The 24,860-nt window shown below is 58.9% G+C and overlaps 1 protein-coding gene and 1 long non-coding RNA gene across 2 annotated transcripts; both read left to right on the plus strand.

The window, feature by feature from the left end:
- Positions 1 to 12,407: 12,407 nt before the first annotated feature.
- LOC135325524 (uncharacterized) lies at positions 12,408 to 13,530 on the plus strand. Its single transcript, XR_010386449.1, has 4 exons — positions 12,408 to 12,467; positions 12,561 to 12,614; positions 12,963 to 13,024; positions 13,471 to 13,530. It is a non-coding gene; the product is annotated as an uncharacterized LOC135325524 (long non-coding RNA).
- A 670-nt stretch (positions 13,531 to 14,200) lies between these two features.
- Positions 14,201 to 17,003, plus strand: LOC135325580 (apoptosis-associated speck-like protein containing a CARD). The gene is made up of 6 exons (XM_064503679.1): positions 14,201 to 14,426; positions 14,573 to 14,697; positions 15,391 to 15,532; positions 15,977 to 16,057; positions 16,273 to 16,320; positions 16,453 to 17,003. Exons 3-6 carry the CDS (start codon positions 15,457 to 15,459, stop codon positions 16,704 to 16,706), a joined length of 459 nt encoding a protein of 152 aa, XP_064359749.1. The 5' UTR covers positions 14,201 to 14,426; positions 14,573 to 14,697; positions 15,391 to 15,456; the 3' UTR covers positions 16,707 to 17,003.
- The last annotated feature ends 7,857 nt before the right edge of the window (positions 17,004 to 24,860 follow it).

Consider the following 24,860-nt stretch of genomic DNA (forward strand, 5'->3'; position numbering starts at 1 on the left):
CGCTTTCCTGCAGGGCCACAGAAATGCCACAGCACACAGGATTAGTCTCAGCTGCTGCCAGGGCACGGCTTTCTGCAGGTCGTACCCTCACTCCTGGGCTCTCTCCTCAGCCGGCCTGTTGCCAGAGTTTGGCTCCGGAAAGGTGAGCAGGCCTGAAGTTACGCCCGGCTCCTCCCTTCACTGCACACACCATTGAGCGGTCTGGGAGGACCAATGATCTCAACTACCAAGGGTCTAGAAAAGACCTGTGCATTGCCACAGCCTCAGAATGCAGCAGGTCCTGCTGCTAGAGCCAACAGTGCCCTGGGGAAGTGTCCGTGGCTGCTTCCTGCAAGTACAGGAGGCAAGGACACACTGGAAAGGTAGAGCAGGCCTTTGGCCCACAAGGAGATCTGAAGGAAGGAAGAGCAATGGTCAACGGAAGAGTGCTTAAGGGCTCTTGGCAGAGTCGGTATGTGCACAATGGGGCTTTGGCACCGTTTGCAACAGCACAGTCATTACAGCAACCCAGGGCATGTACCTGCAATAGTCTCCAACAGCCTTCAGGAGCAGCGAGAGCAGCCGTGCACCTGGCTGGAGGAGGTGGGTGCTGCTTGCCGGCCTCCTTGGTCCTGGGGGAGCTGCCTGGACACGGTGGGAGCAGACTACAAGGAGATAGCAGGAGGAGTTGGCATGAGCACAGCAGGACGTTGTTCTGCGTCCCGTGCGCCCGTGCTGGGCTCCTGCCTCTGCAGTGGGAGGCAGTTCTGCCAAAGATGCAGCTGTATTTCACTAATCGTGAAGCAGATCCTCACTACGACACAGGGGCAAGCCCAGCTTTGAATCTCGCTTCTTACCAGGCCACGGGCTCTTCTCAGAGCTGAGATTCTTCTCCAGCAGAAACACCTTGTCCACCCGAAACACTCGTCTCCAAACATGCAAACTCTTCTTATCCACATCACGCAAGTAGTTTTCCGGAACGGACATGTTACCCACGCCTGCTAGCTGGACAGGCTGAAAACAGGAGAGCAACAAAGGAACAAAAGCAGGGCTTTCACACACACAATAATGAAGACTAGACTTGTCAGGGCACACTAAGGGTGATCTCCAAAGGGGCAAGATGCGGCGCTTTGCAGGAGAGCCTTGCACTCTCCAGTCTCCCCCTCTCCCACTCCTTCACCTCCCACCAGCTGAGAGTTGACGCACAAGCAGGGAAAAACCCCTGGAGCCTCAGAACCTCCGAGGAGGGACCACACCTGGCAGAAACTCTCCACAGCATGCCACCATCTCTGGCGGGTTGTTCCACCCTGCCAGGAGCAGCTAGAGAGGGCCCCAGAGGAGAAACCCCACACTCGGCTTCTCCAGCTGCGCTTTGCTTCTGCTCTCCGCTGAGGGAGAGCTTGCTCTGGGGCAAAACTGCCAGCTGCAGGCTCCTGCTGGGGCCTGGCTGCTGCTTTCCAAGGCAGGCAGGAAGAAGGCTGCTCAGTGGCAGCATGCAAGCAGGAGCCAGCACTCATCAAGGTCGGAGGGACAAGGAGGACATGAGCCCCACCTCCTTCAGCAGCAGCGCTTGGCAGTAGCACTCACACACGCTCTCCCAAACTTTAGCTGCATCTGGGCAGCAAGAAAAACATGGGCTCTGCCTGAAGTCAACAAGCTCACCACCATCCCACCCGCTCCAAACCAAGCAGACACAGGCAGCACCCACCACCACCACCACCACCAATCCCAAGAGAACCTGCACAGCGGGCAGCTGCAGAGCTGACACGTTAACTGACATCCAACCAGAAGCCCTCCGCTGGCCCCACCAGAGCTCTGGAGACAAAAGAAGGGCAGAAGAAAGGCTTGCCACAAGGGCTTCCTCCCAGCCAGGAGGCCAAGGCGTCTCCGACGGCAGAGCCTCTTCCCCGCTCTGCAGGCACCAGCACAACCAGGGGCGAGAAACCAGGGGCCGTGACTGCGCTTCTCAACACAAAGCCAAGCTCAGCAGCGGGAATCACAGGCTCTGGCAAAGCAAACGCTCCAGCTCTCACACGGGCGTTTCCAAGAGCCTCTCCAGAGCCCAGCAGCAGCACCAGGACACCTCAGCCTTCTGCCAACAGCACTCCTGTCCTTTCACAGCCTCCTCGCAAAGCCGGGCCCTCTCCTGGCAAAAACTGCCCCTCCGTCCCCAGCCCGGCAAGAGCACAGGCCTCTGCCCACGGGCACCTTGCGGGCTCGCGGAGCTCCAGGCCTTACCTGCCTTCCGGAAATGCACAGGCTGCCGAGACCGTGACAGCAGAAGCGGAGCAAGGCAGAAACGGGCCGGTTCCGCGCTGTCACCCCCAGCTCTGACGAATCCCCTCCGCGCTCAGAAAGGCTTTGGCCCAGCTCAACCCAGCCACAGCCGCCGCCCCACACCGGCACCCACCGCCCCACACGCCCCACCTGCCCGCCCCCAATGCGAGTGAGGCCTCCCGCCTCGACGCTCCGCCCCCCGCCCCTCCCTGCTGCGCGCTGCCCATTGGCTGCGGCGGCGCGTGGCCTGCCGGGGCTGCACAGGCGGGAGGGGAGGGCAGGGGAGGGCAGGGGCGGGGCGAGCAGGGCAGGGGCGGGGCGAGGCAGTGGGCGTGCGCGTGCGCAGTGCGGGGCCCCGCGGCAGAGCGCCCCGGGCAGGGCGGGCGAGGGGCGGGGCTGCGCGCATGCGCGGAGGCCGCAGGCGCTGGGGAGGCAGCAGCAGCTGCGCGTGCGCGGCCTGGGGCCTGGGCAAGGCGTGGGGGGGGCTGCTGAGGTGCTGCCGCGGGGGCAGCAGCTGCCCCAGAGAGACCTTCCCGTGTCTCTGCCGGAGAGGATCCCCGAGGGCCTGGGGAGGGAGAGCTGCGGGGCCTGGATGCTTTTTGTGAGACTTCCAAAGCCAAGTGGAAGTGGGCAGTCAAAGCAGGGAGTCCCCTGCATCGCTGATGGGGAGCTCCAGAAGGCAGCTGCTGGAAGCTGCCCGTGACTGCACACGCCGGGTGAGCTGGTGTGAGCACCAGAGGGGTTTGGTCTCTGTGCCCTGCTGCCGAGCTGTGCGCCTGCCTGCGCCGCAGCAGGTGGTCCTGCAGGAGAGGGAGGTAGATGCGACTGCAGGCGCTGAAATCCACAAAGCGAGGGGGAGAGAGACAGAGGCACAAGAGGAGGCTCTAATTCCTCGTCAGGAGAAAAACGCAACCGATGGCAGAGTCTCCCCAAACCCTGGCACGCGCTTGCCCCTCCCAAGGAGACGCACCTCCCTGGGCCAGGTGTCCATCACTATTCCCAGGTCACACAGCTGTTGTGTCCGTGGGAATCACCTCGCTCCCCCATGGAACACACGGCCCCCCTTTTCCCTGGCCCAGAGTCTCCCCTGGCAGGAGGCTCTTTGCCCACCCCTTTCTGCCTGTTGCTGCCTCCAGATGCATGGCAGTTATTGCGGGTGGAGGAGGCCCCCCCTTGAAGGAGGAGGTGCGGCAAAGGGCGATGCCCTTTCTGACAAGGGAAAGCCCTTGGGACCTGTGTCTCAGTGACTCTACGAGCAAGGACGCCAGGCATCCCTACTTGCGCCAGGGGAAAAGGTGTCTGCAGCGGCCATCCAGTTTTCCTGAGTCCAAAGGAAAGGACGTTTTGGCACTTTCAGACGCCTCCAAGGAAAGAGCAGTTTGCAAGGCAGGCGAGGGAGCGCATTGCCATGGGAAAAGATCCCTTGGAGGGTCGGCTTCTCTAAGTATTTGTGCTTAAAGGTGGCCTGATAGGCTTCTCCGTGGAGATGCCTAGCTTGGTGCCTGAGGGGAGAGCAGTGGAGGTTGTTGCCCTGGACCTGAGTAAGGCTTGTGAACCTGGAGGCTTTCAGCTTGCACAAGATGGCCAGAAAGTGTGTGAAAAGAATCAGGGACTAGAGTGGAGTAAAAGAGTGAATGTTCCCCTTGGACAACCCTGTTATTTTTCATACATGTAGCACTCTTGAAACGGTTTGTTTAAAGAATAGGGTTCTCTTCTGTTTCTGGCTTTCCACAGGCTACTAGTCACATTACAGGAAGCAGCCACTCCTCTGCCCCAGCACGGGTTCCCACCAAGGCAGCTGTCCCTCAGGCATGTGCCTGCTCCAGCGTGGGTCCTCCCCGGGCGGTGGTCCCTCGGGGCTGTCCCTGCTGCAGCGTGGCTCCTCCCCGGGCCACGGTGCCCTCAGAGGAGGACCAGCTCCAGCATGGAGCACCTCCTTGCAAGAGTGCAACTCCAGCCATTTGCCTGACAATGTCCCCTGCCACGTAGCTCCTGCCTTTTGTTTCTCCAAACATGGTTCATCACAGTTCTCCTCACGGGGGCCTCTCATGTCTCCTGTATCTCCTCCCATGTGCCTCCTCCTGTGTCTCCTGCCTGCAGCGTCTCCTGCCCGTTCTTCAGGACGTTGCAGCAGAGGCACCATGGGCTCCTCTGACTGCCTGAAGTCCTGCTGCGCAATGGGCTGTTGTCGTCTGTGGCAGAGTTGGTTGGAAGTGGCTGAGCCTGGCCCAGGGCAGCTCGTGGTCTCCTCGCACACAGGGCCTCCTGCAGAGCCCTGCTCCCAAACCGAGCCATCTGTGCCCAGCACGGCCCTCACTCACACACACACACACACGCACACGCGCACACACCCGCACTGTGGCTCCCTCCAAGAACTGCCCTTAGACACTCAGTCGGTCCTGTCGTTGGCCCTGGATCCCCTGGTTTCCCAGTTGTCACACACACACACACACACACACGCGCACACACACACACACACACACACACACACACATTCAGCAAGGCCCTGCCCGGCAGGGCCCCCACAGGTGGGGACGGAACCAGGCATGCCGTCACCATGGCCCACCTATGTCATCAGCAGTGACCTCAGCACCGCTGTTCCAGAGCTGTTGGGAGACCGTTGGTGGGAGAAGGGCCAAGACGGTGCTCTCCGTTCCTGCCCGCCATGAGCCAGCCGGAGCGGCTGTGGATGAGGAGGAAGGCGGCGCTGCGCATCAGGAGGAAGGTGGGCCCGACCGTTTGGGACCGCCGCGCCGCCCTCCTGCCGAGTGCCGCAGCCGCCCCGGAGCCCGTGGAGGTGGAGCGCACGGAGGAGGAGGAGGAGCCCATGCAGGTGGACCCTGTGGAGGGGCAGCCCGCCCCGCAGCCCCTGGACCTGCCCCAGGGGCCAAAGAGGAGGAGGAGGCGCTAGCCCGGCAGAAGGCCCCCGCTGCCCACAAGCCAGGGCACGGCCCCCCAGCAAGACCAGGCTGGGGCTGGCACTCAGCCCGGGGGAGCCGAGCCCAAGGCGCCGGCCTTGGAGGCTGAGGAGCGCCGGGCTGCGCGGCACCTCCTGGCCTGCCCCTGACTGCCGGGCACCAACATCTGCCCGGCAGAGGCAGGGCCGACCACGGGGCCACCTCCCTGCCAGGACTCCCCTCCACCTCCGCTGCAGGATGGAGACAGCACCCAGGAACGGCTCCCACCACCCTACCACAGCTCTCTTCAGGCGATAAGTTAGTTAGGATTATTAGTATTTTAGGATTAGGAAGATAAGTAGTATGAAGATAGTGTAGGTATAGTTATTGTAGTCTTAGTGGGTTCTTAGGCAGTTACTTAGAGAATTCTTAGAGCAGTTGCGGGGGTGGGGTCTAAGTTCGTAGGTATTTGGCTAAGTGTAGGATAGAGTTCTTATTTTTAGTTCCCCTTGGGTCAATTATTTCTTATAGGCATCCTAAGTAGCATTGGTCATAGTTATTGGTTAGAGCTATTCGGCACCATTAGGAGCATTAGTCCTAGTTATTAGTTATAGTTATTCTTAGTCAGATTTAGGGCATAGTTCTTCTTACCGTAGGACAGTTCATGTTAGGGCCCTGTTATAGTGGCCGACAAGCCTAGTTTCCATAACAATTTTGGCACCCCCGATGGGACCCTAGGCAACCACTGTCAGGGCCTCTCATCTCCAAACGATCATCTGGCGCCATCGGGTGAGTTCACCTGGGATCTTTGGCACCGAGAGGCACCGAAAAGGTGAGTCTTAAATTCCTGCCTAAATTCTAAATCCTGGTCTGGGAACAGTGCACTGTAAGGGGTATGCGGGCTGATCACTGTAAGGCGTACCAGGCAGGGGGGTACACGGGCTGGCCACCGTAAGGCGTACCAGGGGGACGGGTGCGAGTCCCATCCCCAGGGTTTGAGTGGGTTGTAAGTCCCAGCTCGGTCCGGCCAGAGAAGGGGTGCGCAGCTTGATCAGCATAAGGCGCGCTGCAAAACTGTAAGACAGAAATCTAGAGTCACTGTGACTGGTGTGAGCGTGAACAGTGCTGTGTGTGAGTGCGTATAGCTTGGGAACCGATCGGGGCACCCGTTGGCTGAGGAAGCCGCCCGCTGCGAAGGGACAGCAGTCCTAGCAGTTAAAGACTCGGGGGGTGTGACTGCGGTTCCCAGAGAGTGAGAGAGAGAGAGTGTGTGATTAAAGGAAAAAAAAAAAAAAGAGTTGGTCCAACTATGTCAGGAGGATTGCCCATTCCTGACAAAGGAGGAAAACTCAGCAGAACCCAGCAAGGGGCTTTGGATCAGCAGGCTAAATTGTCCCACAATTTTTTTTTTTCCACTAAAATGCAAAAGCGCCACAAAAAAATTATCATATCACAAGGGACTAGGCCCAAAACTTTATTCAAAGTTGCCCTGATTGCCAAAATGTATCCCTGTTACCACCCTACTTAGGGACCAACCCTCGAGGCCTGCAACCCTGCAGTATTTGGCAGACAGACGTTACCCATTATCCCTTATTCAGAAATTTGAAATATGTCCATGTCTCTGTAGATACCTTTTCCCATTATGTTGTCGCTATTGCCCATTGTGGGGAAAAAAGCCGTGATGTATGTCGTCACTGGCTTGCCTGTTTCACCACAATGGGGGTTCCCACTCAAATTAAAACTGACAATGGTCCCGCATACAACGAACGCGGGCATTTCCTCAAACCTGGGGGTCACTCACGTGACCGGAATTCCCTATTCCCCAACTGGCCAGGCAATAGTGGAACATACCCATCGTACTCTAAAAAGGGGGAATAGCCCCAGTGCCTCCCCACAAGAGCAGCTCTGGAAAGCCTTATATGTTCTCAACCTCTTAAACCGTTATACAGACCAAAGTGCAGTTAATAAGCATTTCTCATGCCCAACGTGGCGAGGACAGCCTCAGGTTCACTACAAGAACCTGGAAACAGGTCAATGGAGTGAACCAGTAGACTTAATAACATGGGGGAAAGGTTATGCTTGTCTCCACAGGTAATGGGCCTCGTTGAATGCCTGCACGGCTGATTCGACCTGTTGACGCATCCCTCAAAACACCAAACGAGGACTGAGAGCCAGTTAAGATGAGCCCATTTCAGGACATTTTCTGGCAATACCTACCTGCCTCGTGCAGGGTCAATATCGATTCATAAAAGCTTACCGCGACTACGTGACCTTACTAATAAGTTGTAGATAGAATCAGAGTGGAACCCTTTTGAGGGACAGGACTGGATGTTAGGTTTGGGGTCGTGGGTTAAGAAGGTACTGGCGTGTGGACTGGTAATCTTGCTAAGATTTCTAGCCCTTGCTATCTATCTCCCCTGCTTAATAAGCCTTATGCAGAGAACGACTCGAAGGGCTTTGCATCAAGTACTTGCTGTACAAATACACACTGCACTGGCAATATTTAGTTTAGAAAATAAAAAAGGGGGAGATGTAGGGGCAGACAGCGAGGGATTGGACAAGATAAGAGTTAAGGAGCCGAAAGCCTTGGGAGGAATAAATAGCAGTATGTAGATAAGGTAGTAGCCGCGCGGAGTAAGGAGTGATGATGGGAACGTGACCTTCGGGAAAGTACAGATCCGGGCTAGAGCTCATGTAAAGGGCTTGCTTGCTTGAATAAAGTTGATTCTGATCCAGCACATCGGAGTCCATGAATCAATCCACCACAGTCCCTAAATAGCCCCCCCTCCCTGTCCCCAACCCCCTGTCCCCCCCCATCCCCAAATAGCCCCCAGGGTCAGTCCCTAACCCCCCTCGTCCCCAAAGAGCCCCCTCATCCCTGCCCCCCCGTGCCTGTCCCCAACCCCCCCTCCCTGTCCCCAAATAGCCCCCAGGACCTGTCCCTAACCACTCTTGTCCCCAAAGAGCCCCCTCATCCCTGTCCCCCCCCCAAGCCTGTCCCCAACCCCCCTTCCCTGTCCCCAAATAGCCCCCAGGACTTGTCCCTAACCCCCTCCCATCCCCAAATATCCCCTCATCCCTGTCCCCAAACCCCTAATCCCCAAATACTCCCCATCCCCCAAACCTCCCTATCCCTGTCCCCACCCTCGTCCCCAAATAGCCCCCAGGGCCTATCCCTACCCCCTCGTCCCCAAATACCCCCCCATCCCTGTCCCCCCCTTCCTATCCCCAAATAGCCCCCAGGGTCAGTCCCTAACCCCTTCCATCCCCAAATACCCCTGTCCCCAAAACCCCCCATCCCTCCATCCCTGTTCCCAAATAGCCCCCAAGGCCTGTCCCTAACCCCCCCATCCCTGTTCCTCCCATCCCCGTCCCCAAATTCCCCCCATCCCTGTCCCCAACCCCCCCATCCCTGTCCCCTCCTACCCCTGTCCCCAACCCCCCCCGTCCCCAAATAGCCCCCAGGGTCTGTCCCTAGTCCCCCCCTCCCTGTGCCCAAACACCCCCCATCCCTGCGCCCCCCGTCCCGGTCCCGCCCCCCCCCCCCAGACCCTGCGCGGGGGCCGCGGAGGGCGGCAGCGGCAGCAGCTCCCCCGCGCCAGGGCCCGCGGCCGCCTCCAGCCGCTCCGTCGCCATCTTCCCGCCCCCGCCCCCTGCCCGCGCGCGGGCGCCGCCGCTGCCTCAGCGCCCGCCCAATCCGTGGACACGCCGCCCCAGCGCCCGCCCCCTCCCCGCGGACGCGCCGCCGCCTCAGTGCCCGCCCAATGCGCGCGCGCGGGACGCCGGGAAGAGGGGGGGCGCGGCGGCCGCACGGCCTGCTGGGAGTTGTAGTTCCCGGCGGGGGGAGCCAGGCGGCGGAGCCGGCCCTGAGGTAACGGCCGGGCGCCCCGGGTGGGGGGAGGGGAGGTGCTCGGACGCCTGAGCCCCTGGGGGTTCCCGGACGCCTAGGTCCCTGCGGGGGGATGGGGATCCCCATGGCACCTGGGGGGGGGGGGGCCTGGACGCCTGGGTCCCTGGGGGGAGGGGACGGGGGACACATGGCCCTGCTGGCCCCCGCCCCCTCACACACACGTGTGCCCCCCCCCCCCGGCATCGCTGTGCGGCTGCCTTGCACACACGTGTGCTGCCAGGCTGCCATGGGGCCCTGCTGTGGGGCTGCTGTGTGCGTGGGGCTGCTGTGTGCATGGGGCTGCTGTGGGGTCCTGCCGTGGGGCTGGCGTGTGCGGGGGGCTGCTGTGGGGCCCTGCTGTGGGGCTGCCATGGGGCAGTGCTGTGGGGCTGCCATGGGGTTGGCAAGCCTGGGGGCTGCCTTGGGCTGTGTGGGGCTGGCCTGTGCGTGGGGCAGGGCCGTGGGGCTGCTGTGGGGCAGCGCTGTGGGGCCGGTATGTGTGTGGGGCTGGCGTGTGCAGGGGGGCAGTGCCATGGGGCTCTGCTGTGGGGCTGCCGAGGGACTGGTGTGCATGTGGGGCAGTGCTGTGGGGCTGCCGTGGGGCCCTGCCATGGGGCTGGCATGTGGGTGGGGCAGCGCCATGGGGCTGATGTGGGGATGCCGTGGGGAGGCCACGGGGCGGCCGTGGGGCTGCCACGCGGCTCCCGTGGGGCTGCTGTGCGGCTGGCGTGCACGTGGTGCAGTGCCGTGGGGCTGCCGTGGGGCCCTGCCGTGGGGCTGGCGTGTGCGTGGGGCAGTGCTGTGGGGCTGATGTGGGGCTGCCATGGGGCGGCCGTGGGGCAGCCATGGGGCAGCACCATGCACCCCCCCACCCCGAGCGGCCGCCGGGTTCCAGTTCCGGCAGGAGCAAAAAGCGAAAGCAGCTCCAAGCGAAAGCGGCTCCGGGGTGGCGGCGGCGGCGGCGACGACAACGATGACGACAATGAGGGTGCGACGGGGGTGCGAGGGATGGGGTGACATGGTGCCCAAGGGACAGGGGTGCAAGGGACGGGGTTGAGGGTGTGCAAGGGACTAGGGGTGCGAGGGATGGGTGTGTGAGGGACGAGGTGACGGGGGTGCGAGGGACCTGGGGTGCGAGGGACCGGGTGACAGGGGTGCGAGGGATGGGAGTGAGAGGGACCGGGGTGACATGGTGCCCGAGGGACGGGGGTGTGAAGGACGGGGTGTAAGGGGGATTGGCGTACACTAGGGACAGGGTGTGTGAGGGACAGGGTGTGCGAAGGATAGGTTGTGCGAGGGACGGGTGTGTGAGGGACAGGGGTGCACGAGTGATTGGCGTACACTAGGGACAGGGTGTGCAAGGAATGGGGTGTGTGAGGGACGGGGGTGCGAGGGCCAGGGTTGTGCAAGCAATGCACTGACCTTTTCAACATTTGGGTGGAAATGGCCTCGTTTGATCTCCCTGGTGGCCCCGAACTCCCCCAGCTTTTGGGGTGGGAACGGCCTTTTCCGTCTCCCTGGTGACACTGACTTCATTGACCTTCTGGGGGTGGGGTTGACCTTCTCCAGCCTTCTAGGTGGGCTTGATGCCATCCAGCCTTCTAGGTGGGCTTGATCCCATCCAGCTTTTGGGCCGGGACTGAGCTTTTCTAATTTGCCAGGTGGGATTGATCTCGGCCAGCTTTTGTGGTGGGATCGACCTTTTCCGGCCTTCCGGGTGAGTTTCAGCTCCTGCAGCTCTCCAGTTGGGATTGACTCCTTCTGATTTTCCCGGTTGGATTGTCCTTGTCCTGTTTTCTGGGTGGGATTGACCTTCTCCGACTTGCCTGGGGGGATTCAGCTTTTCCAGTGTTCTTGGTGGGATTCAGCTTGTCCAGCTTTCAGGGTGGGATTGATATCATCCAACCTTTGCGGTGGGATTGACCTCATGCAACTTTTGGAGTGGGATTGACCTCATCCAACCTCCTCTGTCTTTCCAGGTGAGATCTTCCTTCTCCTCTGGCTCTCCAGGTGGGATTTGGCTTCTTCAGCTCTCCTGGTGGGATTCACACCTGTTCTTCCAGGTGGGATTTATCTCCTCCTCCAACTCTCCAGGTGGGATTTGCCTTTTCTAATCCTCCTGGTAGGATTCATATTTGATTTCTCAGGTGAGATTTTCCTTCTCTTCCAGTTCTCCAGGTGGGATTCATCTCCAATTCTCCTGGTGGGATTCATACTTGATTTTTTAGGTGATGTTTATCTTCTTCAACTCTTCAGGTAGGATTTACCCTCTCCAAGTTTCTGGGTAGGTTGTATCTCCTCCCGCTTCCCAGGGGAGATTCAGCTCCTCCAGCGCTCGTGGTGGGATTTGGCCCCTCCAACCCTTGCGGTGGGATTCAGCCCCAGCTTTAGACACCAAAACTCCTTCCAGCTCCCAGTACTGCCTCGTCCTTCCAGTCAGTCATCTCTGTCGGGTCTTGGTGGGCTCCTCCGTTTCCGAAGTACGTGTGGTCCCTCGGACACGTGGTCCCTTGGACACATGAAGCCTCCAACACGTTGTCACTTCAATGCATCTCTATGGACTCTCAGCCAACAAGGATGCGATCTACCAGCTGAGTTGCTCCCAGATCATGTTTTTACTTTTTCTGGTGCTCAGTCTGGCCCTGTTTTTGGTTCTTTTTGACTGCTGAGGGTGCAGAAGAGCTGCTTGGACCCTCCTAGTTGGAGCAGCTACCTTTCTCCTCCTGGCTTTGTCCCAACAAGTGACGTCCACCTCCTTGCACGTGCGTTTTCTGAGGAACGAAACGCCCTGGAGCCATGGCTCGGTTTGACCTAGGTCACTTGGAGAAGGAGCCGGGACTTCCCAAGCCAAAAGCGGGGCAGAAATAATGGGTGTGAAACCTAGTCCTCTTTCCTTGCACCCCCTCCCTGGGACGGAGGTTGGAGGGGGGTTAAGGGTGTCCTCTTGGGTTGGGGTCCTCGTCCCACGTCGCGCCGCTGTAACGGGTTTCCCACCGGTTTCCTCTCTGCGTCTCCTTCCAGAAATGAGCAGAAGCAACAATTGTGGCTTTTCTCTGGTGGCAGCAAGAGAAGCAGGTCGGTCCCATTTTCATCCGCTTGGGGACGGGGTGTTGTGGTGGTTTCAGCCATAGCGTTGTGGGAACGCGGGGACAATCCAACTCGGCCGGGACCTTGGGAGGTCTCTGGCCCAACCTGCTCGAAGCAGGGCTTGATCCAGCTGGGTCCTGAACCCTTCTGAGATGGCACAAAGTCCCTCCTGCTTGCTACGGGGAATGGGGCAGCCTGGCTCCTGCCTGCAGCCGGCAGTTTAGCGGAGAGCTGATCCGGGCTCCAGATTTTGAGGACTTTCCCCTCACTTTCTCCTCCAGAAACCCACGGAGGGGCTGAAGTTGTGTCCTGGGTGCAGCAAGATGCTGCGCTGACGGGTGAGCGAGGTTATGTTTCCGACCTCCGCTGAGGCTCTGTGTCGCTCATCGTCTTTCTTTTGTGTCTTTTAACCTATTCTCGTGTCTCTTCAGTGATGTCCAGGTTTGGCTTTTCATCCAGCTCCGAGGAGGACTCATCTAATCCCGGTGAGTGGTGCTGAGCTTGTCCACAGGGAGGTTTCACAGGCGTTTCAGGGGCTTCGTGTCCCGTTGCCGGCGCACTGAATTTTGCTGAAATGGGGAGCTGCCTTTCACCGAGGCTCAGCCCTGGTGGGACCAACGGCGGGATGCAACTCACCCAACCTTCAGCCGGGGAGAGGAGGATGGTCCAGGTCTGATCTTGGTTGAAACGAGGTCAAAGGGGATCACGCTGTAGCGTCGCACACCGCGAGCGAGAGCGCAGCTGCTCTCGCATGCAGTTACCATTGCCTCACAACACCCTGAAGAGCCTCGAAAGCCGTCTGGGATTTATTTCTTCTGCTATTTCCGTGACAGATGTTTCCCTGGTGGCCCGACGCAGGGAGGAGGACAGCTGTGGCCGCTGTCAGAGGGACAAGGTGGGAGCTCCTTATCTCCGGCGTCCCTCTCCGTTGTCCCCAAGAGTCACCTCGCCCAGTGTTAGATGCCTGGGCAGCCCTGGCCGCATGGTGGGAGAGACGTACATCCACCTTGGGTCTCTGGGGACCTGCTGGGATGGGCTTGAGATGGGTTTTTTCATTTTTTCTGCCTGCTTTTTAATTTTTCCTGCCCATTTGCTGAGCTGGTGATGGAGAATGGTGTGATGCATCTTCTCCATCTGCTCTGCCTTTCCTTCCTTGCGCTGAATTTTGGGGATCATCTCCGTGCGCGTGATACTCCCGCAAGGATGCAAACCACGAGGCTGGGCTTTGGTCCCTCTCACCTCCTCGGCTCCAAAACTACCAAGCTCTTCTCCCACGGCACCTCGCAGAGCTCCTGGGACATCTCTGGTGGGTGCCAAGCTAACGCTCGTTCCTCTCTCCAGTATCTCCCAGAAGCGACTGTGCCAGAGATCATTTGAGATGAGGGTGACAAGAAAGCCTACAGGTGAGAGGTGGTGGCTCCAAATTGGGGGCATCTCAGGCAACATGGCCGAATGCTTGGCGGGACTGAGGTAGGAGCAGCCTGCTTGAATTTATGGTGTCTACCAGGTGGCTGCTGTTATCTGAGAGCTTTTGGCCTCTCTAGGAGGCAGGTTTTAAGCGCTGCTCGTGCAGGATGTTAACTCCATCATGGGTCCAAGCTAGACCTCCTGACCGTTCCCTGATCCAGCTCTCCTCTTTGCCACTCAGAGTTTCCCTCCCTGGTGCCAGCTTGTTTCGGTGCGCTGAGACCGATCTGTGCTTCGACGTGAAGGCGGTGGTTACCCTGAGCTACGAGTACGGCTCCTGGCAGCAGCACCTGTGGGGAGCTGACGCGGAGAGATGGACCTTCGTCGGCCCGTTCAACATCTGGGTGGAGCCGGCTGGCGCCGTGGGTGCCGTCTACCTGCCACACTTCGTGTGCCTCGGAGGTGGAGCAGCCGGGCCGCGGCTTTGCCCTGGCTTTGTGGGGTCCTGCACCTCCTTCTCTGTCCTCCTCTTCCTCCAAAGCCAAGGTCTGGGAGTCCCTGCTCCGGGCTCACAGGTTAAACCCTTGGCGGGAGCCTCTGGAAGCCGAAGCAGACCTCGTTTCCTCCCGGTAGGCCAAGACAACGCTTCCAAGATGCGAACTGGCCGCTTCATGGATGGGAAGCTGATCCTGGAGATGCCGGCGGAGGTGTAGCCGTTCCACACGGTGCTGGAAGACCCCAGCTTCTCCTTTCTGGGGGTGCTTTGGAGGAAGGTGGCTTCGCTTCTCCATTTGCCTCTCCACTCCCTTGTGCTGATCTACCACGCCACCAGGAACGAACCTGTCACCCTCCATCTCTACTTGATCCCCGATGACCGCTCCATAAAGCAGGTGAGATCCCAGCAAGCACATGCCACACTGTGGAAGCGTCACCGCTCCTCCAAGGCTGGGCGGCGCCTGACGAGTCCGGATCTACATGTACGTCCGTGTTTGCTCATCTTTCCCTCTTGGCGCTGACCATGTTTGACTTTCTGCAGGCAATCGAAGAGAGGGAGAAGTCATCCATGTCCTACCGGGTGGATAAACCGCCGTTGACCAAGCTCTCAACTGCGGGAGGTCCTACGTTGTTTCTGGCTCCGCACCCGCAGCCGTACACCCCAAGGTAACTGGGATTTGGGGAAGAGCTGAGGCCGGTGGTACTTCACGTGGTAGAGCCGAGCGTTTTAAGGGTGGAATAAGCCCAATCACGTGGCAGAGCGACGGTTCTTGCGCTGTTAGCAAGCCTCAACTCCTATATAAACATCCTCAACATGAGCTGTGACCTCTAGAAAATGGCCTGTGTCTCCAGTTCCTTCCTATGATCCCTTTAGGTTGGTAGAATGTGATGGTTCTCCAACTTCTGTTACTAAAAATGCATCTGTCTCAGGTGGAAGAACCATCTCAGGTTGCTCCACAACCAAGGAGACTGGTTTCTGTCAAAATGTAGTTTATCCCACCCCAATATCGGTGTCTAAGGTTGGGGCAAGAGTTGCCGCCTGGAGCCTAAGCTATTTGTTTACATGAAATATCCAAATTTTGGGGACATATGCTAAGACAAGGTTTCTTCTACTCTTCCATCTCATTCATACTCTTCCAAGATGAGCTTGACCACGATGGACAGTCATGGAGTTGGTTTCTTCTGCTCCTCCATTAAGTGGATGAGCTTGACCATGGCGGATGGTCATGGGGTTGGTTTCTTGTGCTCCTCCATCAAGCGGATGAGCTTGACCATGATGGATGGTCACAGGGTTGGTTTCTTCTGCTGTGCTGGCTATGAAAGAGCAGCTCCTGAGAGCAATTCCTGCCTTTCCACCAGATCCTGGACTTCCATCTCAGAGGGGCAGAAAAGCAGCAGATCTTCAGTGAAATCTACCTTAGTGTCATGGTAGAGGAAGTCAAACTCAGCTTGAAAGACAAAAGGAAGGACAAGTGCGTGTGGCACGCGGTGCTGCGAAGAGGTAGGTGTCTCGCGTCCTTTCCCCTCCAGCATGGTGAAGCTGTGAGATGCCCCAAGGAGGGAAGGCTGGTGCCCAAGTCTTTTCAGACAGAAGCAGAACCTTCAAAACGTCTCTTTTTCTGCTGGCTGCAGAAGAAACCGAGGGTGACGAGCTCGATCGTACGTATTTGCCGTGACGGTGTCTGAAATTAGGTTAAAGCTCCACTGCAGTGAGTTCCCAGGAAGACATACGTGTTGAACCAGGTGATGGGATCTCACCTCCCTGTCAGAGGTGCCCATCAAACATCACCCGTAGCTCCAGCAGCTCCCACGGCCAATGTGAGAGTGGTGGTGGGCCCTGATAGGGCTGTAATTAGCTTTGCTGCCACGTGATGGCACCAGCTGGCCGGGAACGGGAGCAGCCCTAGGGTGGAGGAACCCAACCTTGGTTCCTGTCCTCTTCCAGGAGACATCGCACCCAGCGGGGCGGGCGCAGATGCACCGCGCGCCAGTTGCCGGCCCCCCAGATCGCGGCGCAGCCGGCCAGGTAGGAGGCGAAGCCGTGGGAAAAGGTCACCAAGCCAAGGTCGGGAGGTGGCCTGGGAGGCTGGGTGCTCCTGCAGGACGGAGCTTCCCGTGGAAGTGCGTCTGCTCCGTCCCTGTGTCCTCCAGCGCCCCGTTGACCACGCGGGGTTGGAGATCCCTCGTTGGGCCCCGCCATCGCTCACCCTCTCGTGTCTGCTCCGTCTTGCTCTCCCACAGGCTGGGCAGACAGAGGACAAATCCCAGGAGCCTCCGCGACGACGACAGGTGAGACCTTTGGGGGTGAAATGCCCGCCCTGAACCCCACCATCGACCTTGGCACGGCCCCGGATCGGATGGGACCTTCTCACAGGCCTCCGCTTCGGGCTAGTCCGCTGAGTTCGCTTGTGGCCTCCGCAGAGAAGCACTTCCTGGATCTGCACCGAGTGGAGCTGATCAACCGCGTCGTCGAAGTGAAGGGCGTCCTGGACCTCCTGCTTGGGGATGTTCTGGACTTCGAGCAATACCAAAGGATCCTGGTGGAGAAAACGTCCCACAGCAGGATGCGCGAGCTGTTCAAGCTGATGCCGAGCTGGACTCCCTGGTGCAAGGACCGCATCTACGAGGCCCTGAAGGAGAAGCACCCACACCTCGTCGAAGATCTTGAGAAGTAACCAATGCTGCTCCTCAATACGGTCTTCCGTGGAGGAGCAAAGTCCCTCAGGCAGCTCACAAGTGACCTCACCAATGGCAGCATCACCGCAGGATCAACGGCTTGCTGAGGTCGGAAAGCACCTCTGGAGATCACCTACCCCCACCGCCTTTTTTATAGCAAGGTCACCTAGAACAGGTTGCCCAGGACCATGTGTGGTCGCATTTGGAATATCTCCAAGAATGGAGACTCCACAACCCCCCTGGGCAACTTGGTCCAGTGTTTCCATCACCCTCACAGTAAAAAATCTTATGTTTAATGGGATTTCTTGTATTTCTGTATGTTCCCGTTGCCTCTTGTCCTGTCCCTGGCTGTCACTGAGAAGAATCTGTGTCCGTCTTCTTCACCCCCTGTCCCCATCGGGCGTTTCTAGACATTGATAAGATCCCCCTGAGTCTTCTCCCCTCCAGGCTGAACAGTCTTGGCTCTCTCAGTCTCTCCTGGTATGGGAGCAGCTCCAGGCCCTTAGTCATCTCGGTGGTTGCACTTGCTCCACTAGGTCCATGTTGTACTGGTGGACCAAGCCCTCCAGGTGTGGCCTCACCAGCGCTGAGGAGAGGGGAAGCATCTCCTCCCTCGACCTGCTGGCAACGCTGCTCCTGATGCAGCCCAGGATGCCATGGGTCTTTGTGGCCACCAGAGCACGTCGCTGGTTCACCGTCAACTTGGTGCCCACCAGGTGCTTCTCTGCAAAGCTCCTTGCAGCTCAGCCAGGTTTTGGTCCACCTCCCTGGCCTCTTATCCAGCTCGTACTTCATCCGTGCGTCTACGAAGACACAACGGGAGAGGCCCAGGCTGCAGAAACATTTGGTTGGACCCAGTGGCCCCTCTCTCCCCTCCTGCACCGAGCTCGGCGACGCTCCTGATGCCTCCCCAGGCAGGTTGCTCCTTCCTAAGCGTGAGCAGCAGCCATGTGCCCGCCGCTGGCCTCTCCAGTGCCGAGGCACAAGTGACCTCACGAGCAGAAGCAGCAGCCATGTGCCTCCTCCTGGCTTCGCAGGGAGGCTGGAATAACCTCACAGGCAGCATTGACGTCATTTTAGGCACAAGGGACCTCACGGTCAGCCTCGAAGTCATGGGCCTGCTGCTGGCCTATCAGGTCCTGGCGCAGAAGTGACCTCACAAGCAGCATGGACACCATGGGACTGCTCCTGCCCGTCAGGCACTGCCAATTCGTAGCTGGAAGAGGCTTCCTGAGCTCACTCTTCCCCTCGGGACAGATGTTCTTCCTTCTCGGCAGTTGGGAGGGACTTGCTGTGTCCCAGCAGCCTCGGATCGCTGCCCACATCTGCAGCGGTGGGATGACAAATGCAGATGTTCAATGACGGCAGGGAGCGTGCCGAGATAAGCAATGGCGTGTGCTGGGGAGACCCACATCCCCCTGCTCCGCCCTTCTCCGGGGTGACAGCGCTGGCATGGTCATCTCCTTGCAGCACCCAAAAGCTTCGCTCTTCTCCCAGGCCAACTGCAGAAAGGGTTGAAGAATGAGGCGGTGGGGACACGCATGCACGTAGCGTCACGTCCCTGGAGGTCTTCTCGCAGGAGGTGTTTCCAGAGCGGTTGGTCTCGTGGCTGAAAGCATGGAGAGCTGCGGCGTTGCCGTTCCGGGGAGGCCCCGAGGACACAGGGACCTGGCCAGGCCATCGCCCGGCCCAGACGCCCGCACATAGACCGGGCGAAGGCTCCCTCCGCTCTCCATCCCGGACAGCACGGCGGCGTGCGAGCGGAGGCCGCAGCGATGCTGGGGGCCACGGCAGGACTCGGGCAGACACGGCATGACGACAGCAGCCCCGGGGGGGCTCCTCGAGGCCTGGCCCCATGGGGGCTTGGCCCTGCCCACCCACAAGTAGCCTGGGAGCTGGCCTCCACTCCCGGAACCACAGAAGCTCAGCAGGGTTGAGGTTGGACGGGACCTCTGGAGGTCCTGTAGTCCACCCGGCCTGCTCAGGCAGGGTCACCTGGAGCAGCTTGCCCAGGACCCTGGCCAGATGGCTTCTCACTCGCTCCAAGGATGGAGACTCCACAGCCTCTCAGGGCAACCTGTTCCAGTGCTCAGTCACCCTGCGAGGGAAGAAGCTTGTCCTTCTGTTCAGATGGACCTTCCTGGATTTCAGGTTGTGCCCGTTGCCTCTTGTCCTATTGCTGGGCACCACTGAGAAGAGCCTGGCCCCATCCTCTCGGCACCCTCCCTTCAGACACTTACACACGTTGATGAGATCCTCCCTCAGCCGTCTCTTCTCCGGGCTGAACAGGCCCAGCTCTCTCCGCCTTTCCCCCTAGGAGAGATGCTCCGCTCCCTTCCTGACCTCAGTAACCTGTGCTAAGTGCTGGACTTTGCACTTGTCTTTATTGACCTTCATGAAGTTCCCCTCCGCTCGTCTCCAGCCTGTCGAGGTCCGTCGGAATGGCAGCACAGCCCTCTGGGTATTGGCTGCCCCTCCCAGGTTTGGATCAGCATGCAGGCCACCGATGAACACGTTGAGGATTGGAGCCAGCGTTGAGGATGTCATGGGAGACAGCGTTGGAGGCCGTCCTGGAGTCAAGGCAGACAACGTCCACTGCTCTCCCCTCATCTGCCCAGCCAGTCACTCCATTGTAGAAAGCTCTCAGGTTGCTGAAGCGTGATTTCCCCTTGGCGAAGCCGTGCTGACTGCTCCTGATCACCTTGGCAATGGTGTGCAGGATGAGCTGCCCCTGCAGCTTTGCAGGGCTCGAGGTGAGGCTCACCGGCCTGTCGTGCCCTGGGTCCTTCTTCTTGCCCTCTTGGAAGACCGAGGGGACATTTGCTTTCTTCCAGAGTGCCATGATGTATGTCCGCTTTGCTGAAGTGACCCCTAACCCAGTCCTCCCGCAGCAAGGGAAAGACGTGCTCTCTGCAGCCTTCCTCTGTGGTCTGCAGGGCCGGGGACTCCTGAGGCCCAGGCTTAGCAGTAAAGACTGAGGCAAAGATGGCAGCTGAGGAATGAACCCAAGCACAGCCAAGGCCTCTGCTGCCACAGCAGCCTGCAGCTCTCACAACCCTGGAACAAGCATTTAGGGATCTGCAGTGTGCAAGCAGAACCTCGGTGTCCGTGTAGGACATCTGCCACAGCAGACGTCCTGGACTTCTGCAGGCCCTCCTCTGGCTTTGCCAAGGCAGTTGCAAGAGTTGGTGTGGGCTTTCTCTCGCAGCGCCTGCTGGGGGGGTTAGTGAAAAGCTGTGGAGGATGAAGAGGCTGGAAACTTGTCTGAGGTGCACGTTCTTCCCCTAAGCTTGTCACTTTGCAGGGAGAAGGGCACTTGATCCTCGTGAAATGCTTATGAATGTTTTCATGAGCGGGCTCGCAAGCAAAGCTCCTGCATTTGCAGATGTGCACTTACCAGATGTAACGATGAAGCCCTGTCCTATGGAATCTGCCATTCCTAGTGATGGGCTGTAAGCTTTGCACTGACTTGGCAAGGCCTCAGGCCTGAGGCTTGTCAGGCTTGCTGTCACTGACCTCTGGGAGACCTGCCTGCAGCTTGCTTTCACTTGGTTTAGCTGTGAGAGCAATTTCTCTCTTGCACCACGTTCATATGGCTCATGGGTTTTGTTTCTCTTTGAGTGCTATGACGCTAGTTTGATCTTGCTCGCAGTAGCAGGTAGTTCTTGGCTTGGAGTCCACAACACAGAAGTTGTAGCCTGGGAGAGGAAGAGATGGGGAGCAGGCTTGGTCCTGGAGACACCACAGCGAGAAACACCTCGCCACTGCTCACTGAAAGAAATGCAGACCTGGAGGTGCACAGAACGGGCAGAACAGACTTGGCTGCTTCCTTGCTCCAGTAGCAAGGTGGAGCACTGCAGCACTTGGAGGAGGCTGTCCCTAAAGACCTTAAAGACCTGCCAGATCTCCCAAGCTCCTTTGTCCTAGCAGGTCCCTGCAGAAGGGGAAGTCTGCTCGCCTCAAGGCCAGGCTCTGTGCTCTGCTGCTCTCCTTCCTCGCTCCCCTCAGGCTCTGCAACTCCCGTAGTTCATGGATGCTACCGCCAAGGTGGCCATGGACTCTGCTGGCACGAAACCTCCTGGGTGGCAGCTTCCCCTTCTGGCCCTTGGCACCGTCCTTAGGCCCCTCACACCCGTAAAAGCCCCCACTCAAGGGCACCCAACACGTGTGTACACACACACACACACACACACACACACACACACACACACAAAGGTGAAAGCTCCCTCCCACCATGCAGCCAGCACTGGGCACCAGTAAGGGAGGCTCAAGCCCTTCTCTGCCTCAGAGGCCTAAACCAGCTCTCTCCCCACACGCCCCTTGGCCCCAGGGCATGGGCTGCCCAGGGCACAGCCCTCTCCACGCATCTCGCAGGCACCAACAACATGCAGCACACCCCTACGCCACAACCACAGCTGCAGCCAAAGAGCTACAGCAGCACCTTGGCAGAGAGCTGCCCTGGAAGCAGCCACCGACATCCAAGCCCTGACTCCGCAGCTGCCCTGTTCAGGCCTCCCCAATGCTCCCATGCTGCAAGCAACAGAGGTCACAGCACACCCAGCAAAGAGCCACACCACTTGGGGCAGGTGGTTTAATTCAACCGAAAAAAGCTTCCTGTGTGCCCGCATGCCTCGCAGTCACTGCTGCTGCTTCTTCGGCCTCCGCCAACGGCTCCTCTTCCCCCTGCAGAAGGAGGGAGAAAGGAAGAGGCTGTGTTCTGCCTGGGCAGAAAGGCCGAGAAATACTGCTGACTAGTTGAGGCCAGCGCTGTTTGCAGGGGCTTCTGCTGGTGGTGCCATGCTCACCGGCATGGGACACAGGCCCCTGGGTCCAAACAAGGTCCTGCGTGCAGCTCAGCAGCCTGTGCCTGATTTTTCTGGCACCGAGACTGGTGGAGGTGGGGAACGTGTGTCTTGGCTTCAGCAGTCAGTGAGAGCTTTGCAAAGGGGCACACAAGCATTGCAAGGATCCCTCTGCGCTCAGCTGCTCACAACTGCTAGGTGCCACCATTGAAGCTGGTTCTGAGCACCCAACAGCTACCCCTTGGATGGAAGGCAAGGCTGAGCCAAGGCCAGCCCTGTGGCTTGCTCCGGGGGCAATGGGGCTGCAGCAGCACTGACACCTCCTCTCTCTCACTCTGCCTCGGACCCCTCCTGCTCCTCTCCTCCCACAGCCCCTCCACCCTGCTCCCAGTTGCAGCCACAGCCCTTCAGCTCCACAGCAGTGCGGGCCATTTGCTTGGGGCTGCAGAGCGCTGCTTAGTGTCAGGCTTCCAGCCACCTCACGCCCCTCTCAGGAAAGGTCACAGCATGCTCTAGGCAACCCAGGGGCTCTGGCACTGGGAGGGGCACCCCTCGCTGCCTCACTGCCCCTCAGCTCTGCCAGGCTTCTCCTGGAGCTGCCACATACCTGCTCTGCGGGGGAGGCCCCGCTTCAGCCGCCAGCCTTTTGGCCTCTTCCTCCAGGCGCGAGAAGTAAATGTTCAGGATCACCTCCTTATCTTCTCCCAGCTGGTACTTCATGACATTCCGAAGAGTTAGCTTTTCTTCAGGCAACTTCTCATCAGCCCGCCGCACCTGCCAGACAATTCCACACCCCTTTGTGCCCCACTTCCAAGTCCACTCAGCTGCTCGCAACATGCACCTCGCCAGCACCCAGTGCCTGCAGGACCTGGGCAGTCACCAGCCCCCCGGCTCTGGCCTGCCCTCAGGCACCCCGCATGACAACTGCTGCCCCAGGCAGCCATGCTGCAGCCCCAGCTGCAGAACAGCGAGGGGACTGCAACACGCCCCAGGCTAGCTCTCAGCCTGCGCAGGCTTCCCTCTCTTTCCCATGGGCTCAGTCTCTGATTTCTCTTGCTGTCAGAAAAAAAGTGGAGGGAATTGCTACTTGCAGAGCTTGAAATCTGGGGGAGACAGCTGGTCTGCTTTCCCGCAAGGGAAGGTTACTTCTCACCGTCTCCTCTGCCCCTTGCCCTGAGCCTTCCTGGCAGCACCCTTTTGCCGGAAAGGGAAGCCCAGCAAGGCTGAACAGCCCTTACTTGTTTGGACCAAGCAGCTAAATAATCACACAGCTCAACAGCCACCGCCCATAGCATGATGCTTTTGCAGAACGCAGGCTGGCTCAAGAAGGACGTCGATCTGGAGCACTTACCAGGCCTGTCCTCCGACGGCCGGCGTTGGCAGGGCGTGCAGCACGTGCTCGGGCCTTTGGAGGCTGCTTCCTTCCCGCTGGTGCTGCCTTCTGTGCAGAGCACTCCGGGATGACTGGCAATGGGCTGCGATCGCACGTCGTGGGGAGGTGGGATGAGCACAGGGGGAGTTGGGTCTTCCGCTCATCCTCACAAGGTGGGCACCTGCTCCTGCAGCAGAAGGCAGGACTGCAGCAGAAGCACATGCGTTCCACTGAGTTGAGTCACATCACTGTACATGGAGATCACCCCCCAATGAAACACCCAGGGCTGCACAACATGTCCGAAGGGAGCTCCGGGCTTGCCCACAGCCAGACTTTCTGTCCATGCCGCAAGGAGAGCAGCAGGGTCATCTACAAGGACCCGCAAGACACACCATTACCCACTGCCCTGCGAAGTCCATTAGCCACTGCTCGGTGGCCCCAAAGACAAGGGACTGTTGCTGGGCACCCCGTGTCGAAGGAGGAGGAAAGGATCAAGGCAGTAAAGCACAAACCACTTGCAAGGTGGGAGCCAGCACAGAGCTCAGCAGAACCTCCCCCCCACAGAGCCCTTATGAAGGCACAGCGTGCCTGCAGGTGCCTGGGAAGCAGCCGCTGGGAAGACTTGCTCCCAAAGCGCTTCCTGAGCAGCCTGCGCAAGCCCTGGCAAGGCAGCCCTATCAGACCTGTGCTGAGAAGATGCTCCCTTCGTCAGCCAGGGGTGAAGAAGCAAACAAATACACTCACGGTAGAAACATATCGGGATGAGCAGGAAGAGCAGGGGCCTCAGTTCTAGGTTTTTTGCTGGCTGTGAAGGTAGAATTCCAGTCTGGTAGCATCTGCAAAGGTGAGAAGCACAGGTGAGATGCTACCAAGAAAAAGGTCTCGCTGCTCACAAGGGCACCCAACATTTCCACTGTTCAGAAAAGCAGCTGCTTCTCAGAGACTCGGAAACAACCCTCGCTGTTTCCCACAGCAGCTCCTCAATTCTACAGAGCAGCAGCTGCAGGGCAATACAGGAGGATGGCTAAAAGCCCTCGCGGGTTTTTGGCAAGGGCAAAGGCCAAGAGGCTCAGCCAGCACACCAGTTCTTGCCTAATGGAGAAGGCAAGGGAGGCAAGCACAGGGGAAGGCAGCTCACTACAATCTAGGGCAATCTGCAGTGCAATCCTGCCTGGGAGTGTGGGAGGGGGCAGTGGGGGCTGAGGCAGGTCTCTTTTCCTAGGGAGCTTATTGCTCACCCTCTCCTCTGACCGTGGTCTTTGGAAGAGCTCTTGTACAGCCAGCGCCCATAGCACAATGCTTTTGCAGAATGCAGGCTGGCACAAGAAGCACCTCTGTCTGCAGCACCTACCTCTCCTGCCTTCTCATGGCCTTCATTCACAGCCCATGCAGCTCGTGCTCTAGGGTCTAGAGATTGCTTCCTCCTGCTGGGTGCTTCATCCTTGGCAGAGCACGCTTGGATTGCTGGGAGCATGCTGCAAATACACACATCATGGGGAGGTGGGATGAGCACAGGGGGAGGAGGGTCTCCAAGCTGTGCTCGCAGGCTGGGCACCTGCTTCTGCAGCAGAAGCATGTGGGTTCCACTGACTGGGGTCACATCAATGGATGCGGAGATCAACCCCCGCCAAAACACGCAGTGCTGCACGACATGCGTGAATGAGAGCTCTGGGTGCCCACAGACAGACTGTCTGTCCATGCTACAAGAAGAGCTGCAGGGCCATCTATAAGGAGCAGCTCCAAAAAACACCATTACTTGCTATCCTGCCAACTCTGTTAGCCATTCCTCCATGGCCAGGTTTCTTGGAAGCTTCGGAAACTGAAACGGGAATAACTGCTCGGTCGCTTGCACTCCTTCAGTCTTCAGGCTCTTATGTCCCACAGTTACATCCTCTTCCAAGTGACAAAACAACCAGCCCTGGCCTCTAAGGACTGCCTGCGGCAAGGGCACACCTCTCAAACCTGCTGCTCAACACCGC

This window comes from Dromaius novaehollandiae, unplaced genomic scaffold (genome assembly GCF_036370855.1).
Source record: "Dromaius novaehollandiae isolate bDroNov1 unplaced genomic scaffold, bDroNov1.hap1 HAP1_SCAFFOLD_31, whole genome shotgun sequence".
NCBI lineage: Eukaryota > Metazoa > Chordata > Aves > Casuariiformes > Dromaiidae > Dromaius > Dromaius novaehollandiae.

Coding starts and splice junctions, on each gene's coding strand:
- LOC135325580 (XM_064503679.1), top strand. CDS start 15,457: ATGGTAGAGGAAGTCAAACTCAGCTTGAAAGACAAAAGGAAGGACAAG. Junction 15,533..15,976: donor GCACGCGGTGCTGCGAAGAG/GTAGGTGTCTCG, acceptor GTCCTCTTCCAG/GAGACATCGCACCCAGCGGG. Junction 16,321..16,452: donor AGCCTCCGCGACGACGACAG/GTGAGACCTTTG, acceptor TGGCCTCCGCAG/AGAAGCACTTCCTGGATCTG.